The sequence below is a fragment of the Neoarius graeffei genome, chromosome 5 (assembly GCF_027579695.1).
Source record: "Neoarius graeffei isolate fNeoGra1 chromosome 5, fNeoGra1.pri, whole genome shotgun sequence".
NCBI classification, from domain to species: Eukaryota; Metazoa; Chordata; class Actinopteri; order Siluriformes; family Ariidae; genus Neoarius; species Neoarius graeffei.
The window spans coordinates 65,502,165-65,521,913 of record NC_083573.1 but is presented as its reverse complement, the minus strand read 5'-3'; the positions used below and the strand labels follow the sequence as shown (position 1 = coordinate 65,521,913).

Below are 19,749 nucleotides of genomic sequence, written 5' to 3'. Positions count from 1 at the left end.
GGTATTGATTTGAGTATGGTTAGAAATTCTGTACATAAAATTCAGAATTGCTTTGACAATATCTTTGTTACACAACTGCAGTTATCTATTAACTATTTCTCAATAACTAAATGAGAGTACATCAATGTAAATGAGGCAATTAATGATTTGCCATTACAAATTATTACACTGTATGACAATCTTTTCTTCATCAAAGTCTTTGAGAACATGAATATAGTAGGACTACAGTATAAATTGTTATGATTGTCACACCCATGCATTTCTCATTCAGAAGCTGCTGTGTTGTTGTTTTTTCTTCTTTTTCATTGATTTTTTCCCCCACAACTTCCTCCTTTAGTCATGTTACTGAACGTGAGAGAGATGGCCATGCTGTTTACAACCAGGTCATCACACACAGGTGTGTGTGTGTGTGTGTGTGTGTGTGTGTGTGTGTGTGTGTGTGTGTGTGTGTGTGTGTGTGTGTGTGATTCTCCTCTTCTTTTCTTATGGCGTGCTAAAGACTTTGATAAGGACATATACATGATACTGTGGGTGTTTCAAAAGAGAAACTGAGAAGGAGGCATGACAGAAAAGTAGCACATCCACAATCCCTCAGGGACTCACAGCAACCAAGCTTTCATTCAACAACCTGTCAGTTTCCTTAACAAACATACTCTGATCAAAAATTATGGTGCATCAGTAACAATTCACATTACCAGGTTGTAATTTGCTTTGGCAGTGTGTGTAGGCATGTATGAGTAAAGTACGCCCTCCGTGGCTATTGGCAGCCCTTGTAAAGATTAGTAAAAAGGGTTGGGGGGGGGGGATCCACCTTTTGGTGAAGTTGCTTCATCCCACACTGAAAAAAAAATGAGAAAAATCCAACCTTTAATTGAAATAAATGTATTCAGAGAAAAACAAATCCCTCATCAAGAAATAATTATTTTCTACAAAAACACATGCACCACTATTATTGGCACCCCAGCATTTAATACTTTATACAACCTCCCTTTGCCAGTAAAACAGCACTGAGTCTCCTGTAACATTTTATAAGGTTGGAGATACAGAGCAGGGCATCTGAGACCGTTCCTCTTTACACAATCTCTCCACATCATCCAGGGTCCGAGACCCTTTCTTGTGCGCTCTCTCTCTGTCTCTCTCTCTCTCTCTCTCTCTCTCTCTCTCTCCTCTTCAGCTCACCCTACAGGTTTTCACTGGGGTTCAGGTCAGGGGACTGAGATGGCAAGGGCAGAAACTTGATTCTGTGGTCAGCGAACCATTTTTGTTTTGATTTGGACATATGCTTCAGATCATTGTCCTGCTGGAAGATCCACTGACTACCCAGTTTTAGTTTCCTGGTAGAAGCAGCCAGATTTTGATTTCAAATGTCCTGGTATTTCATGGAGTCCATGATGCCATGTACAAGGTTTCCAGGGCCTTTGGAGGAAAAACAGCTTCAACATCACAGAACTTTCACCATATATTACAGTTGGGATCAGGTTCTTTTCATTATAGCCACCCTTCTTTTTACAACAAATCCACCTTGAGTGTTTATTGCCAAAAAGTTCCATTTTTGTTTCATCAGACCATAGAATACAGTTCTAGTCAAAGTTGTAGTAGTGTTTCATAAACTCTAGGCACTTATATTTGTGGTTAACTGACAGAAAAGTCTTTTTAATTTTTTTTTTCCGGCACACCTTCCAAATAATCTGTTGGTGTGGAGGTGGTATCTGATGGTGATTTTGAACATTTGGAAACCCCAAGATTTTACTTTTTCTTGTAATTCACCAATAGTGATCCTTGGGGATTGACTGATTGATTGATTTGTTTGTTTGTTTGTTTGTTTGTTTGTTAATTTATTTTTGCCTCTTTTACCAACTTCCTCTCTGTACATGGGGGGAATAAACTCAGGTCCTCTTCCAAGTAAGTTTGTAACAGTTCCAGTTGGTGTCCACATTTTTATTATTCCCCTAACAGTAGAAATGGACATTTTCAGCTGAGTGGCTTTTTTTTTTTATAACCATTCCCTGACTTATGAAGGTCAAGACACTTCTCCCTCATTTGGTTTGTGTGTTCTCTCTTATCTTTCCCATGTTGGTGGATGACTAACCCTGTGTCCGAAATCGCTCCCTACTCACTATATAGGGCACTATATAGTGAGGACACCATTTTATAGTGCTGTCCGAAATGATAGTGAGGATTACTGCACCCTATATAGTGCACTCAAAGTATCCCACAATGCATCACGAAAAGTAGTGTACAACCAGTGGTCACTAACCAAGCAATATATACCATCATGCATTGTGGTTGCACTGAAAGACATCAAATTAAAAGTCTCAAATTTGATTTAACAAAAGGCAGTGGCAAAGAAGAAAGTATTCAGCCTTGATTTAAAAAAAACTGAAAGATGCAGGTACTTTGTATTGATTAATGTGGGAAATACGATCAGTATAATATGTATTTATCACAAAAACACATGCACGTATTTATTATTTTGAAAACCCACAAGCCGGCTGATCTGGCACATTTTAATTGTGTGACAGTAATGACATAAATACCAGTGTGACGGACTAGTGTCCAAAAGCATTTTTTTTTTCATTTTACCAATGAGCTCACTATATAGTCCTCTATATAGTAATTCCCTATATAGGGAGTAGGGAGTAGTGAACAAGTGAGTGATTCGGACACAGGGGAATTTGGCCTCTGTGTCACCTCATATTTGTACCCCAGTTAATCAGGAAGTCATCGATGACAGCTTGAAAGTTCCTACACACTCCAGTCAACTCAAAAATGTACAATTTAAATAGGAAACCTGCTTCAGTCACATTTTCACTATAATTTTCAGGGGTGCCTGTAATATTGACACGTTTTTGTAGAAAATAATTATTTCTCGATGAGGGATTTGTTTTTCTCTGAATAAATTCATTTCAATTAAAGGTTGGATTTTTCTCATTTTTTTTTCAGTGTGAGATGAAGCAACTTCACCAAATCGTGGATTTTTTTTCCAACCCTTTTTACTAATCTTGACAAGGAGTGCCAATAATTGTAGAGGGCACTGTGTGTGTGTGTGTGTGTGTGTGTGTGTGTGTGTGTGTGTGTGTGTGTGTGTGTGTGTATATATATATATATATATATATATATATATATATATATATATATATATATATATAAAGTGTAGTATAGAAAAATTTCACTCTGACACCCAACTTTTGAACATTATTAAAAATTTATTCTCGACAAACGTTTCGGCCTTCAGCCTTCGCAGTGTCAAAAAAACAACATGGTGCTATGGGCTTATATATACAAATTTGTGAATTCTATACACTTCAAAATAAAAGACAAAGAAAAAATAAACTATTAATTACACAATTTAATAATTCAATATTATTAAAATTTATTAAAAAGAATGTGATTTTTAGATTTATATTCTTTTTGCTTTTTTAACCCATAAGGGGCTAAAGTAAACAATTGTGACATCCAGTACACTTCCCTATTTAGAAGCACATTGTCTAAACTATCTTGAGCAGCATTAACTATTGTTTCTATACAAATGAATTCAAACTCATTCAAATTATGGGGAGACTGATTAAAATGTTTGGCTACTTCACATGTTTTTTTTTGTTGTTTTTCATACTAGATTTATGGTTACGCTACTTTATATATATATATATATATATATATATATATATATATATATATATATATATATATATATATATATACACACACACTTTCCTTCCATAATCCACACAAAAACACAGCATGTAATGTAAGTGTACATGGCCAAGAAACAGTACTGTGGGACTCTTTCAAATAAGTATCAAACCCTCAAATCAAATCAGCGCACTGATAATTGAGAATGATGATGTAGGAAAAGCCAATTGCAAGTCACATGAGCATATCTCAGTGAGATGAATCATCCACTCAACGCAATGCAATTGATAAAAAAAAATCTGACAGACAGCAACACATGCATACAATAAGCAAAGCGTGTGTTCCCATATTTCAACTACAGCCAAACCACACGCTGAGTTTTAATGGCAAATCAACAAAGCAAGAACATGAAAGGAGGGCCAGCTTCTCGGCAGAGAGCAGAAATTATTCATCAGTGGTGGAGTGTTGCACTGCAGGCGAAAGAACCTGCAGCACCACTGCTTTTTAATTGCCAGAAAATGAGTGTAAACGAGGAAGAAGAGGTGGGGGGTTAGAATTCAGATAAGTGCAGCAGTCAGAGATGCCTCTCCTCAACCTTCCTCCTTGCCCCGTGAAAAAAAGGCGGAAGTGACAGATAGAGGGAGTAAGACTGCATAAAAATGTATGGAAAGATTAGGTCTGGGAGGAAGTTTACTCTGCTTGTTTTGGATGGGGAACCTGCAGGTTTTACAGATACCAAATGTCAGAACAACTGTCTGACCTACATGCTGAGAGAAACATGGGTGCGCTTGTACTCTAATAGCAGAATGGGCTTTTGTGATGGTAGAATAGAATTTTAAAAAAGGGTTTAGAAAAAATAATGGCAGAGGAAGTGAGGGACGTTTCGCAAATGTCATATGCACTCCTTAAAGAAGCGGTTAATTGTGGTGACTGTGCAAGAGAAAATCTAGTAAGTGAAACTCTAACTGGACAAAATCTCTGTGTGTGTGTGTGTGTGTGTGTGTGTGTGTGTGTGTGTGTGTGTGTGTGTGTGTGTGTGTGTATTTGCTACATTTTGAGGACCAAAATATATTTTTACCAATAAAGTTGGGACATTTTGGGGAAGTGAGGATATTTTGGTGAGTCCTCACTTCTTCAAAGGATTGTTTGAGTGTTAAGACTTAGTTTTAGGGTTAGAATTAGGTTTAGGTTAGGGTAAGGGTTGGGGTTAAGACCCAGTCCCACAATACCGATATCTCATCTCATCTCATTATCTCTAGCCGCTTTATCCTGTTCTACAGGGTCGCAGGCAAGCTGGAGCCTATCCCAGCTGACTACGGGCGAAAGGCGGGGTACACCCTGGACAAGTCGCCAGGTCATCACAGGGCTGACACATAGACACAGACAACCATTCACACTCACATTCACACCTACGGTCAATTTAGAGTCACCAGTTAACCTAACCTGCATGTCTTTGGACTGTGGGGGAAACCGGAGCACCCAGAGGAAACCCACGCGGACACGGGGAGAACATGCAACCTCTGCACAAAAAGGCCCTCGCTGGCCACGGGGCTCAAACCCAGGACCTTCTTGCTGTGAGGCGACAGCGCTAACCACTACACCACCGTGCCGCCTTATACTGATATCTATAACTATAAATATAACTACAACTATAATGATAACTAGAAATAAATCAGTCCCCTGCAGGTTATGTGGTTGGTGCTCACACCAGACCGATAACGATGCTTATAGCCCAGGCCTGGGTTTACCAGTATCGGTGAGATTGTTTCTGGAGCCATTTTTCCAGGCCTGGACCTGACCTGATAAAACATCTGACCAATCAGGACATTGTTTACATGTGACGTTGTCTGAACACATGCTATTTTTCCCAGGCATCTTTGTACATCCTTGTTGCATCATGAAGTCACGGAATACGGATTCACAGAAAATAAAAAAATATAATACAAAGCACGGATCTTTTATTCACAGATATTGTGATATTTTCCATGAAATATCAATAGTCAATTAATAAAGTCACCATATAAATGCAGGTAAGATATTTTAACTATGAACTTTGGCAGTCCAAACATTTAATTGTTTTAGATTTCTTAATTTTTTATCCATGATGCATCATCTGTATGAAATCCGTAACCAATCTGTAATATACTGAAGCATCCGTGACCAATTTGTAAATTATTAGCATCTGTGATGCATCTGTATTAAAATCCATAAACACTCCGTGTTTTGTATCCTTTTTTAATTATATTTCCGTAGTCTGTGACTAATCTGTATTATACAGTATCAACCACTGGAGTATGTACATGAGTTGTTTTGAAGTCCAAGATGTACAGTACGACCCAGAATAATGTGCTACTACTTGGAAATACTTCCATGACTATTTCTAAGTTGCATGCATTTATTTACCTGAGTGGCTGTACCAAGCGATATTATAGTCAGGATTATAGTTGTGGTGTGTGTGGTTCCAGTACTGGAACTAAATTCAGATATAGGTATAGCTATAGTTATTGGTGTTGTGGGAGTGGGCCCTTAGGCATTTAGTTGTGATGGTTATGGTTGGGGTAAGGGGCTAGGGAATGCATCGTGTCAATGAGTGTCCCCACAAAGGTAGAAATACAAGTGTGTGTGTGTGTGTGTGTGTGTGTGTGTGTGTGTGTGTGTGTGTGTGTGTGTGTGTGTGTGTGTGTGTGTGTGTGTGTGTGTGTGTGTGTGTGTGCGCCTGCTTCTGCTTTATTTCAAACATTCCCCCTATTGAATCAATCCAAATCTTATCTGAGTCTCTCCTTATAAACTCTTATAATCATTAGTCCAGTGTTTCCAAATCCTCTTTAGCTTCTCTGCACCTGTTTCCAGGACCTGCGAGGCTGAAATTGCAGCTGGGCTTTGGGGACTCCACCTCTGCTATCAGGGCTGACCCAAATGCAAGCAGCTCTCAGACTGGTCAATCCGCAATTAAAAGCAGTCTAACTCAATTCAGTCTGCCTACAAGTGCTTGAGTGCAGACAATGCTGAGACATGAGCGGTCAACCTCTGGGCACGACCCCTCTTAAGTGAAACCTGGTCACTTTACCGCTGACTTTCCCAGTCTCAAGTCAAAACACCTTCACTCATGAACAAAGTATGATCTGACAGACACATTGTGGACTTTCCTTCCACAAGCTGGGGTAAGAAAAAAAATTGAAAGACAAGTGACATTTTTGTGGGTTAATTATGATGGTAAGACTGTGGTTTCCTGACATCTGCTCACTTGATTGTGTGAGCTTGGCATGACCCCTCTGTCCTCTGGCAGTGAACTCCATAATTCAGTGAACTCAAGACCAGTAAGACCCTGACAACCTCACTCTGACAGAGCTCTCTGATTGGTCTATTAAATTTATACAGGTGGAAAAGTCACTCAGTCTTTAAGGGTCCTTGTAGCATAATGAAAAGACAAAAGAAAGAAAAAGTGACAGGCCTAGTAAATGTTTCAGCAGCACACACACACAGTAAGAGAGCTGGGTGACTGGGCTCCATTAGGACTGCATTAACATGAATTACTATTTAATTAAGACAAAGCACATGATTAATAATTTTAGAGAGAGCTCCTGGATATCACTTGTGTGTATATTAATGAGCGTGATGCTACAACTCTTCTCTCCAGCCACTTAGGTTTAACAGTCTACAGAGGTTTTCACCTCCACGAACTAAATATCTCACACTGGAATATCGAAATAGCACATTTTATCTTTGCTTATTGTATTAATATAAAAGTGACAGTATAGCATTATTCTTAAGCTCAATGAGATAATAACATAGTAATTCAGTAGTAACAAGAGTATATTTCCATCTCGCTTAAAATCGTTATTTGAGACACAGATTATTCTTGAATATGGATGATTTATGCAAGGCTCTCGAAACCACAGAAAATAATTTACTGTCACTAACACATCAAAAACAAAGTGTGTCTGAATTTACAATAATATTTTAAAAGGAATGCATACAACAAAAGTACAAAAGCTCTGCTGTTAAAAGAAAGCACTTTTTCTTTTTGGAATTATGTCTCTTCTTGTTAGGAAGCTCTCGTACTTAATGAATTGCTGTCACATAAAAAGATGTTTTTAAGTAGACTTTGAGTAGGACAGAAAATGCTTCAAATTTTGATTGTAAGCTTCAAAGGAGCACTGATTATTTTCTATTGTTTTCACAGTTCTTCAGGCATATGTAACTAAAAGTAATCCAGAAACATTTAACGTCTTCTACAGGAATGATATTTACATCCATGAAATTCTAACTTCATACTGACAAATTAAGAAATTTTCATTTTGTTGATTTAATTTTTTTCCAAGTTCCATTATATTTTCTTGAACTAGCTGCTTTTCTAGATTAAACAATTCAAGTCATTTACTAACTAAAACATTTGGACATTAACTCAAATACAGAAGGAGATTTCACCAAGGCATGTAAAACATCAGCAAAGCTTGAGCTATCTCAGTATGGGCCATGATTAAGCTCAAGCCACTAAGGCAATTTAAAATGTACATTCTTAAAGCAGTTTACAGGATTAAAACAAAGAATGCATGCTTGTTGTTGTTTTGTTTTGTTTTGTTTTGTTTTGTTTTGTTTTGTTTTGTTTTGTTTTGTTTTGTTTTGTTTTGTGGGTCTGACAAAAACGCTGTCCTGATAGTAAAACTTGAAATGATTTGAAAATATTTGGTGCGACAATATCCTCTTGGGTTTAAGCAGATCTCAAAAGGGATCAGAATAAGTTCAGTCCCTGTGGTAGCAGTCTTTTCAACATTTTCAGGCAGACTACATTATAGGAATGGAAAGAAATAATAGGGATTTGATCAGCTATTGAGGTGATAGACAGAAGAGAGCCCCAATGTATTCAGGTGCATGCTTCCAACCCCTTCAGCCCACTAGCTGTTTACTTCTCTATCAGCTGCTTACTAAGAACCAGGCCACCATCCATATTCAGGCAGTACAAATTCCACTGCTTATCGCGCCAGCCTCCTCCAAAAAGCTCCCTGTCTTCCCTTCTGCACATACATACATACATAAACACGTCTTCATGGAAGTCAGTGGCAAGTGCTCACCCGGGAGGGGCATCAGGATAAAGATCACCTTGAATTCAAAGTAGAGGATTGAGGCCTCGGTGGACAGAGTGCCAGCCACATAGGTTAGAACACCAAACAAAGTATGTATGTCTGTCTGTCTGTCTGTCTGTCTGTCACTACGTACTATACGTGTGGCTGCGGCTGTGGCTACACTAAGAGGTTTATCAGTATGTCTCTGGTCCTCCATTATACTTAGCCGAGGGCATATTTTATTGTTGAAGGTGTGAAAATTGTAATAAGTCCAAGCCAAGGACTACAGACGTAACTAAGCCTAGCATGCTGAAAATTGAGTTTACACCTGTACCATCTCTGAGGAATTGAACTGCGAGCTTCTGCAAGGAACAGCAATAATTCCCACTTCCAAAAGTAATTCTTGATATAAATATCTACATCACTTTAAAAAAAAAAGTTTTCTTCACTCACTGTAAGAAATTTCAAGTCGAAATTTCACCCGCTGCTTTAAACTCAGGTCGAAGATAACCTTATAACACTGACAACCCAGACAAGACTCACAAGTAATCAGGACAATGTAAGTGAAAACTTGAGTTCAATTTCCAAAACCTGTGGAGTTAAAGAGAAGAAACGAATTCACATTATTTAATGAGGATATTATTTATTTATTTATTTATTTATTTATTTATTTTTAAACAGTGGACACAGTGGCAATTAAAATGGAATGTAAGTGGAGTTATACATTATATAGCCTACTTTTTTCTTCTGTATAAATTTGAAAAAAAATGTTTGTGAAGAAATAAAAAGTGAGAAAAAATAACATGGTTGATCTGCACAGTTTCTCACATTCTTCATGTTCAGACCCACTCAGAGCTGAGCTGAGCTGAGTTGAAGAGCACCTCTGTACTCTTTAGTTCTGTCTAGGACGAAGGGGACTGTCTTTCTGTGTAGGTCTGTCTTTCTGTCTCTCTCTCTCTCGACTAATTGCGTGTCGGTGCGCGTATATTCATGTCGGCGTCTTCAGAGCCCCGCCTAATTAGCCCAAAGATAAGTGGAGAGATGGAGAAAGATTGCGCACACCTTTTTTTTTTACCGAAAAGAGGAAGCGTTCCTTCGCGTTTCCCTCGGGAGTCTGGCGCAATGGCCTGAGTTTGTTAGCCAAAAGAGAGAGAGGGAGAGAGAGAGAGAGAGAGAGAGAGAGAGAGGGAGAGAGAGAGAGAGAGAGAGAGAGAGGGAGAGAGAGGGAGGGAGAGGGAGAGAGAGAGAGAGAGAGAGAGAGAGAGAGAGAGACGTACCTGAGTTGCACTCTGTAAACTGGAAGCGCGCGCGCCCATTAGCCACGTCTGTCAAAACAAATGTCTAAATGGATGGGTGGAAAAGGGAGACTTGGCGGTTGAAGTTGTGTGAGGCGAATATATAATTAAAACACTTTAGGTTTGCGTCTATCGTAATGTTTTATTAATGAATAAGAACTGTAAGCGTTTGGGGGGGGGGGGGGGGGGACAGGGCAACTCTCGGTGAGAGGACATGTTTAAGTCTCCCAAGTCAAGCTACAGTAGAGTGCTATTATCCTGCATGCTGATTTTTATATTTCATTTCATTTCAATTTTTTTGTTTGTTTAACTTATGTCGTTACAATAACATTAGACATCCAAAAAGTAAATACCTGAGTGGGGCAAGCTAAATTAATCAGTCCATTATGACTTCCAGGAAGTGCAGAATATTCTTAATTTGAAGTGTTACATTTAAAAAAAAAACAAATACAGGAAAACTTGAGGCTCTTTCATACAAACTGACCAGCAAATGACTTCACTGGTCTAATATTTATTGCCTTATAATGTTGTTTGTTTATTTCCTCAGAGTTATGCAATAGTGTTTTTAAGCATAAGTAGCTTAATTTAACGAGTATTAAACAATGTGTCTAAACAAACTGGCTATAAACATTATAGAAACAAAATGGAGTATTATCTATGTCTTATATATATATATATATATATATATATATATATATATATATATATATATATATATATATATATATATATATATATATATATATATATATATATATATAAAATAAACCCCAAAACTAATAGGCTTAAAGTTTGAAAATGTCTGTAGTTTTTATTGCAGTTGCTTGATTCTTGTCTTGCATGATTCATTGTTGTTTGTTTGTTTGTTTGTTTGTTTGTTTGTTTGTTTGTTTTATAGCCTGAATAAAGGGAACTTTTGTCTGCACGTTTCCGGGATGTACTTAATTACTTGTTTGTTTGACAGACACGCTGCTTCAGGATATGGAAGGGTGTTAATTGTGTAGATTAGATCACGTGATTTTTCAAGGGGCGTGGCATATTGAGAAAATCAGTGAACAACGACGCGATACTAACGACTTGTTTAGCAAAACACAGCCTGTGGAAACTCATCGTTATCACGCAAACTATAGCAAGTCTATCCACAATGAAGACTAAAGCTGTCTGTGTGGAAGGTATCTGGATCGTTTGTGTCGACTTGTTTTAAATATCATTTAAAAATCTGATGTTGTAGAGTAATACAACAGCTACACACAGGCTGAGTCTAACCTCTTTAAACTTCGTTAACTGCTGCAGCCAGAATTAGTGCATCCACGATGGTGAAAGAGCACAGCTGTTCCCTACTGTCTGACAGGAATGGTGCAGAACAGGGCCTATTCTTTGGCTTTTTCCTGTAACGCAAATCACTCATCAGACACATCAGTGCAGTCCTTTCAGCAGCCTCTCCATGGCAACCTCGCGCGTCCAGGGAAAAATGCCCCCCGCGCCACACAAGGCCGTATTATCGGCGAGCATCTGCGTGCTTTTGTAGCCAGCGGGGGAACTACAAGAGTCGGTCTGTGCCTCTGCTTTGCCACGACTCCCCGAACAGCGATCACTGCGCTTTTTATAGACTCTCAAATGAGCAGGAGCGGACAGTAAAGCATGCTCATTAAGTGCGTCCCGGAAAGCGAGCTCTGAGGCTCACGATAAACTCTGTATCACACCATCCATGACGTCTCCGTCATCTCCTCAGCTCTGTTTAATAGACTCCATTCCCATTCAGAACCTGTCACACACTTAGGCTATATTACAACAAGACCAAATTGATATCCAATAATAGCGCAGTGAAGGAAGTTGATATGGCATGAAATATTGGCCTATTTAAACAAAATCTAATTTAATTGCACAAAATTATAGGATTTGAGAAGAAGCATGTGGCATGATCAAAATCAAATACATCAGGACTGTAAAGATTAATGTCACGATTAGGATTTATAACCGCCTACTTTAATAGGTGATCATATATAAATCAGGTAAAAATCGTGTAAAACAAAATAGCTAAATACAGTTCAGCAGAATATTTGTTAACGAGAATGTTTGCAAGCAAAAGAAGACTGTCAAAATGGCGTCTACTTCCTTTCTATAACGTTCAGGCCAAATGTTTAATAAATACCCTGTAGGCCAAATGTTTAATAAATACCCTTTAGGCTTGGCTACACCTGTCTCATGATGCCACTGAGGTAAATAAATAAAGTATGAGTGGACATAACCCCGCCTTTGAAAGAGTGCTGAGGAGCACCTGTGACCCTAAACACACACACACACACACACACACACACACACACACACACTGAATGGACACACGGAAGGAAAAGTGAAAACTTACCAATGTGAAACATTTTGCTTTCATGTCGGATTTTCCCAAATATTATGTTGCATTTCTATTCAAAACCCTGTGGAAATAACCCACTGAACACAAGACAAATGCGACCGTTAGCATTAAAAAAAATTACAATAAATAATTGAAATAGGACTGATACCCCAAAAAAATCTTCAGCAGCGGCTCCGGATGCAGAAGGAGTGTGTGTTCCTGATTGCGGAGTTTTAGACGACTGAAACAGGAGAGATGTAAGATTTGTTTAAAGCCCCGCATTTCCATTTAAGAACGTGATTGTGTTTGCAAAGATCCCTTTCAATCTTCACAATCTCCCCCTCTCTACCCCTCAGCGTCTCAGAGGCTGCTTTGCAATTCATAGAATTGGTAATTTGCTATTGGGACAAAACGTGAAGAGAAAAGTAATCAGATCAGCCGGGAAAGCGGTGCAAAAAGAAGCCAGGGGAAAACGCAAGATTTCTTGGAGTTGCTGTTCAGGGGGGGACATGGATACAGGGATACATGGAAAGAAGATGTATAGAAATAACTGTGGCTAGGGTGACATTTTCTCGATTCAAACATTAGGAAATTAACTAGGATGACAAAGAGAAAAAAAAAGGGGGGGGGGGGATCATGAAAAGCCGACATTTATTCTGAACAATGCCATGCAGAGTAGCAAGTGGAAAAGTCATCAGAATTAGTGTCAGTATGGGAAAACGACAGGCTGCGAGAAAATGAAGGGCTCTGTTTAGAAAATAAGTAAAGCCTTTAGAAAACCTTCAGTTTAGTGAACTTGAGAGCGCGTGTACGTGTATTGAAGTTCAATGAAATGCATCTACTCTGTCAGAAAATAAAGTACAACATTTTCTTAGATTGTATAAAGTATGGCAAAAATAATAATTGCTTTGTAGAGATAGTGCAGCCTCTCACTGTAACCAACATGTCAATGCTGTCGAGTGATTTGCATGAATCATGGAAGGCTTGTTGGAATACTTTCGAATACTAATGCGTTTCAGAGGAGAGCTCTAGTTACTAAGAGTACTAATTGAAGTCGGGAAGAGGGGCATTCTTCCCCCGGACTAAAGAGTACGGTACTCCCCCACGTGGTCATTTGCAAAACAACCTACCAGCCAGTGATTTCCTCCGGCTTTGCTGCTCGCTGTCTTGACTAGTGGGGAGAAGGAGAAGAAAGGGATTTCAAAAGAGGGAGAGAAAGCTTTGTGAAAGCCGCCAATTGCGAGTAACTGGGATCACGGCGGGAGACAGCCAACCAAACAGCCCGCGCGAGGGGAAAACACGAAGCGTCAGTCGAGCTCGAGGCGGCCGGCAGCCAATGCACGCGCAGGGGAGGCGTGTCCACGCGCTGCTCCAGCGCCTCCCCGCGTGGGCTGTCGCGCTCGCGCTCTAAAAAGCTCTCTCACCTCCGGAGCGCGCGTCAGTTTTCGGAGTAGGAGCCATGGCGACGACAGCTCAGTATATCCCGCGGAATAACTCGTTGCCTTCCAACCCTCTCATGCACCCGGACTCGGACCGGATGCACCAGGGCACGACCTATCGAGAAGTGCAGAAGATGATGCACCACGAGTACCTTCAAGGGCTCGCGGCGTCCAACGCGGGCCATCCAATGAGCCTGACGCACCACCAGTGGCTGCCCACATCCGGCGCAGACTGGAGCAGCGGGACGCACCTCGGCCAGCAGCCTGAGCACAAGGCCAGCGTGCCTGCGAGCCGCGACGAGCTGACCAGTGGCTACCACAGGTCGCATTTGGTGCACCAGGCTGCACAGAACGGCCACCATGGCTCCTGGGCACCGAGCAACACCACGCATCACCTGTCGCCGCTGTCGCCCGCTTCAGGGGGCCACCAGTCACTGGTCTACTCTCAGACAGGCTATGCGATGCTGAGCCCGCAACCGTCGCTGCATCACGGCATGCGCGAGCCGCTGCACGACGATGCCGGCGGTCATGAACATCAGCTCGAGTCTCCGCAGCAGCCGTTTGGGCACCACCAGGACCACTCAGACGAGGACGCGCCCAGCTCCGACGACCTTGAGCAGTTCGCCAAGCAGTTTAAGCAGCGGCGCATCAAACTCGGCTTCACACAAGCGGACGTCGGGCTTGCGCTCGGCACGCTCTACGGCAACGTGTTCTCTCAGACCACCATCTGCAGGTTCGAGGCACTACAACTCAGTTTCAAGAACATGTGCAAACTTAAGCCGCTGCTCAACAAATGGTTAGAGGAAACAGACTCGAACACGGGCAGCCCGACTAACTTGGACAAGATCGCAGCGCAGGGCCGCAAGCGCAAGAAGAGGACCTCGATCGAGGTCGGGGTGAAAGGGGCGCTGGAGAACCACTTCCTGAAGTGCCCCAAACCCTCGGCGCACGAGATCAGCACGTTGGCCGGCACGCTGCAGCTGGAGAAAGAGGTCGTGCGCGTGTGGTTTTGCAACAGGAGACAGAAAGAGAAAAGGATGACCCCGGTGGGGGTCGCGCATCCGAGCATGGAGGACGTTTACTCACAGGCGGAGACCCCTCCGCTTCACCACACGCTACAAAGCCCCGTCCAGTGACTGTCCTCCTGAGTGAAGCTCTTATTTCAACAGAAACACAACAAGAACATCGATAGAGAAAAAAAAGGGGGACTAGGGATTTCAACAGTATCTAATTTTTCTATTTATTTATTTTTGTTTTGCATTTGTTATCCCGAGTGACAATGCACGCAGCAAAGTTGGGTGAAAAAGATTTTCTCGCTGCAGACCGGAGACTGTGGTGCAACAACAGTAAACGGGACGCAAATGATAAAGGGGAACAAAATGCATGAATGACTGCACAGTCAAATTGATGTGCATTTTAGGGAATCCCGTTTTCACAAAAGAAAAAAAGCAACCGTATTGATTTGAAAGTGTTCTGTTGGAGAAAATAATAATTCGATTATTTCAGCGCTGCTCAAAAGGAGCCATATGCCACAAAAGAGATCTCTCTCTCTCTCTCTCTCTCTCTCTCTCTCTCTCTCTCTCTCTCTCATCGCTGTTGCAGGGTTAACCTGATGTGGTGGTGGTTGTCTGATCTGTTGTCAACAAAGGAAACAGTCACGGTTTTTTGTTTTGTTTTGTTTTTACATTATAACAATTAACAGAGTCACTGTTGCAGTATAGTTGTCAGATCATTTTTGTTATGTTTGCTTTATTTGGGATGTTTTAACAGTGTTGTTTGTTTTACTGATTTGGACCTTTTTTATTTTGGACTTTCCGTGTAGGATCGACAAGTCAAACATTTTGCCCAAAACAAAAGCCACTGAGCCATCATTTGGAGATGCACCTTGTTTACAAATGTCCAGCACCTGATTTCCTCTGAACTGTAGAAAAGAGGGCACTGTAAATCATAACGATCTGAAACACACGAGTTTGTCATTTTGCGTTGAATTCGCCTCCTTTCCCTCTTTTTTATAAGCACTTATTTTTGCGTTAACATGGTCGCAATTATTTATGTTTTGTTCATGATAGCTAAAGCGTGATAGTTGTGTGATAAGATGTATAACGAGATGTTTTCTTGTTTACAGTTTCTGTAACTCATTCAAATGACAGAGTTGTCAACAATGGATGATTTTTGGTTTTCCATTCGTTTTGATTTCCGAAACAGGCTAAACCGGTTCTCGAAAGTGTGAGGGCGAACAATGGAAATAAAAGTAATATCTCAGGTACATTTCAGCGCCCGTATATTGTGCTGTACTCCTTTACTGATCTCTGTCTTCTTCTCCTCGGCTCGCGCCTGTCTGGTCGCGCTTTCTGCTGTTCCCGTCTCAAACAGCCCAAGTCCGCATCCTAGTGTACTAAGTAGTGTGTTCAGATAGTAAACACCTATTTGGACGTGCTATTTAGAACTGTAGTTTCTGGACCTATAGCTGTGGTCGCTCGGATTTATTCCACTGGCCTGTAAACGAATAGAGGAAGACGTGCTGATGAAATAATCCGCTGTGGGATTATTTATTGTTTTTCTGAGAGCAGGACATGAAAGAGGGATCTTGAATAAGTCGTGCGTTTTGTGTCGTTTCTCAAGGCATCTGTGAGAGCAGCTTTTTTTTTCAATTCTGTTATTTGAAACCGTGTGGGATATACAACTTTTCCAAAAAAAAGAAAGAAAAAAGAAAAGATTTTAAATAAATAGTTGTCATTATTATTATTATTATTATTATTATTATTATTATTATTATTATTTCCAATATGTAAATATGTCCAATATGTAAACATATGTATTTGTTCTGAGTTTGTTTTGGATTTGTTTTCATTTTTTTTTTGTTCTTTCCGGGCAGTTTTGTACACTTACTAATTCCAAGAAGATATTTTAATATTTCATTTATGGATTTGACCATTTATATATCTATATATTTATTTCTTAAAGTTGTTCGGAGCTTTCTATTTGGCTCTGTTAATTATGTTGCAGTGGATTACAAATGTTTTTTGTTTGTTTGTTTGTTTGTTTGTTTGTTTGTTTGTTTGTTTGTTTGTTTACTACATTGGTTGTATGTTGATTGCGAAATGTAGACTGCAAAGTCACGTTTATATTTATGTTATAGTAATATTTTATTACTTACATAAAACGTATATTCGAGAACTTGGCTTCTGTCTTTTTTTAAAGAACAAATTCCCTCCTTCTGCTTCACTATTCTCATATTATGGTTATTACAGAATAATAATAAAAACAAATACAACATAATCTACTAGACATCATATGTTCACAGTGCCGTTTAGCTAAATTCTCATTACTCCTCTCCTCTCCTCCACTTACTTTATTCGTTCAAGTGTGTTTTGTTATTTAAAACTTTGCTTCATATCGGTGCGCATCATATTCAATCAGGAGATTCAAATATAACTTTTTATTTTGTAAATAAAAATGTTTTACTCAGTGTTTCTGTTTTTCGCTCTTAAAACCCAGAGTACACTTTTAAAAAAAAAAAAAACTTAAGCTGCTATGTGAACTGCTACTTACCGGTGTATTTTTAGATTTTAGATTGAACAACATTTTTGCATTTAGATGTTTAGATGTTCACACCAACACACTGAATCCAGGTCTTTCAAACAAACACCCACTGCTAATATAACACTGTAGACTAGTCAGAACACAACTGAACTTAAACATCATCCTGAGTTACTTCATCTGCTATGTTTCCCAAAAATAGGAACATTAATAATGTAGAGGAAAGAAGAAACATTTACAATTACTACATTAAAAATAGCTACAATATGCACACATAAACACATACATTTGGCCATATTCTCTCTCTATATATATCAGAAATATATTAAAGCCTCTGAGAACAGCTCCGCCTACTTTTGGTATAGCTAATATTCATTTGTGTTTGAACTGAACATATGGCGCTGTGACTTCCAGTCTACTCTATTTTAATGCAAAGTGCATCAGTGTGACGGATGAAATGTGCTTTTAGCTGGACATATGGCCCTTCCAAATGTTTATTTCTTATTTTCTTTTATATATATATATATATATATATATAACATTTAAGATTACATAAAGGCTAAAGTGAGCAGAAATTAAAGTATTCAATCACATTATTTGACGTGTTTCAGAAATTTGGTTCCGTAAAGTTGCTGTTGCTGTCAGACGCGGTGGATGAAAGTGGCCGCTTTTTGCAGCGCGCGACTCAGGTGTGTCTCAATCTAATCCTTCCCCTAAAACAAACAAACAACTTCTCTAAACTGTTCAGGAGTTCAGGTGCGGTTTATGGAAAGGCGAGATTATTGCAGTGACGCATGTGAAATTTGAAATCACATGAAGCCACAGACAGACACAATGACATATCCGGGGGCAATGGGTTAAGAAAAAATATTTAAGAAAAAGAATGAAAAAAGGTAACAAATTGCAAATAAAGAGGAAGAAGAAGAAATTGCCTTTAGTTTGTTGCTCATTATTTGAGTTAGTATGACTGAACAATACTGATATTTCACCACACATATCAACTGCTTGGGTCTAAAGCCCAGAACATCTGATCCGCTGATAAAAGGCGATTTCACAATTTAAAATGTCACATTTTTACAATAACCATTGTGTTATTTTAACTCACCGCGATGTTACAGTGGACTAAATCTCGTTCCATTAATTCAGTAAAACATTTATCATATTGTCTGTGTGATTTAGAATAAAATAAATTGACCTTAAAATTTGAAAACTATTTTTTTAAGATAGATAATATATATATATATATATATATATATATATATATATATATATATATATATATATATATATATATATATATAGTCTATATCATATACCTAGATAGTAAAGTTAATAAATGCTTTTTAACTCTTCAGGTTTGATTACACTTTTAAATGTAAAATTGGCAAATTATTGGTCTTTTATAGCCTATTGTTATAAATATTAACTTATTGTGAGATTAATGCAATAAATTAAAATACAAAAGAAAGAAACAAAAAAGAAAACTATGAATTACATGAATTTATTTCCATTTTAAAACAGTCAAATATTCTGGACGACTTGGGCATCAGACGAGTCCTGAATTCTCTTCAATATCTTGAGAGGAATAGTGATGCTAATGCGCCCCCTACCGGCCAATAGATTCAATGCAACTGTACCTCCAGTCTACGCTCAGGCCCCAGTTTCCCAAAAGCATCGTAAGATCGTCTTAACTGGCAAAGACAATCTTCAATGTCATGCCACTGAACGCCGATCGTTGTGCTGCGTTGTCTCTAGGAAATTCAGCCTAGGCCTGATTTGGCCAAACAAACCGAAACAAAAGTATCTACTTAAATACTCTCTCTCTCTCTCTCTCTCTCTCTCTCTCTCTTTTTCTGGGACAATGGAAAGATTAACGTGCTGGAAAATATCCATAATAAACACACTGACACATATAAATTGTTCTAAATCCTGTCTGAACCTCACTATTTTCATCATTAGACAAATATGGCACACGTTCCATACTATTAATAAATTAGGACTGGTAGGTTGGACTGTGTGGTGTAAAACTTGATTGTAACTCTTTTTCTATACCCATTTAAAAATGAGACTGTAATATCTTACATTCATTTACCAATTACTTCAAGAGCAGACAGGACAAGCCATTACTGGGCTGCATTAATTGCATGAAAGGTTTCTTTACATTGCATGTGGGAAAGTAAGGGTCTGTTAAAACAAAACAAAAAGAAGCTGAACGCAAGATGAGCTGGAGTGCAAACATACAAAAGAAAACTGAACATGGGATTTGGAGCTTAATTTGCTTGCGTTGAAGGATAATAAAGTGAATTTTGATAATTCCTGAGCAGAAAAGTAGACTAGAGCAAGATCAGGAGATCAGAGATTTCATATAGTAAAGACTTGGACTGGACATAATTATGCTCCCAAATTATCATATATGTGAAAATACACAG

At 39.2% G+C, this 19,749-nt stretch overlaps 1 protein-coding gene across 1 annotated transcript; it reads left to right on the top strand.

Annotated features, from left to right (window-relative positions):
* The first annotated feature begins 13,796 nt into the window (after positions 1-13,796).
* Positions 13,797-16,577, top strand: pou3f1 (POU class 3 homeobox 1). The gene has a single exon (XM_060920655.1). It carries the CDS (start codon positions 13,801-13,803, stop codon positions 14,914-14,916), a length of 1,116 nt encoding a protein of 371 aa, XP_060776638.1. The 5' UTR covers positions 13,797-13,800; the 3' UTR covers positions 14,917-16,577.
* The last annotated feature ends 3,172 nt before the right edge of the window (positions 16,578-19,749 follow it).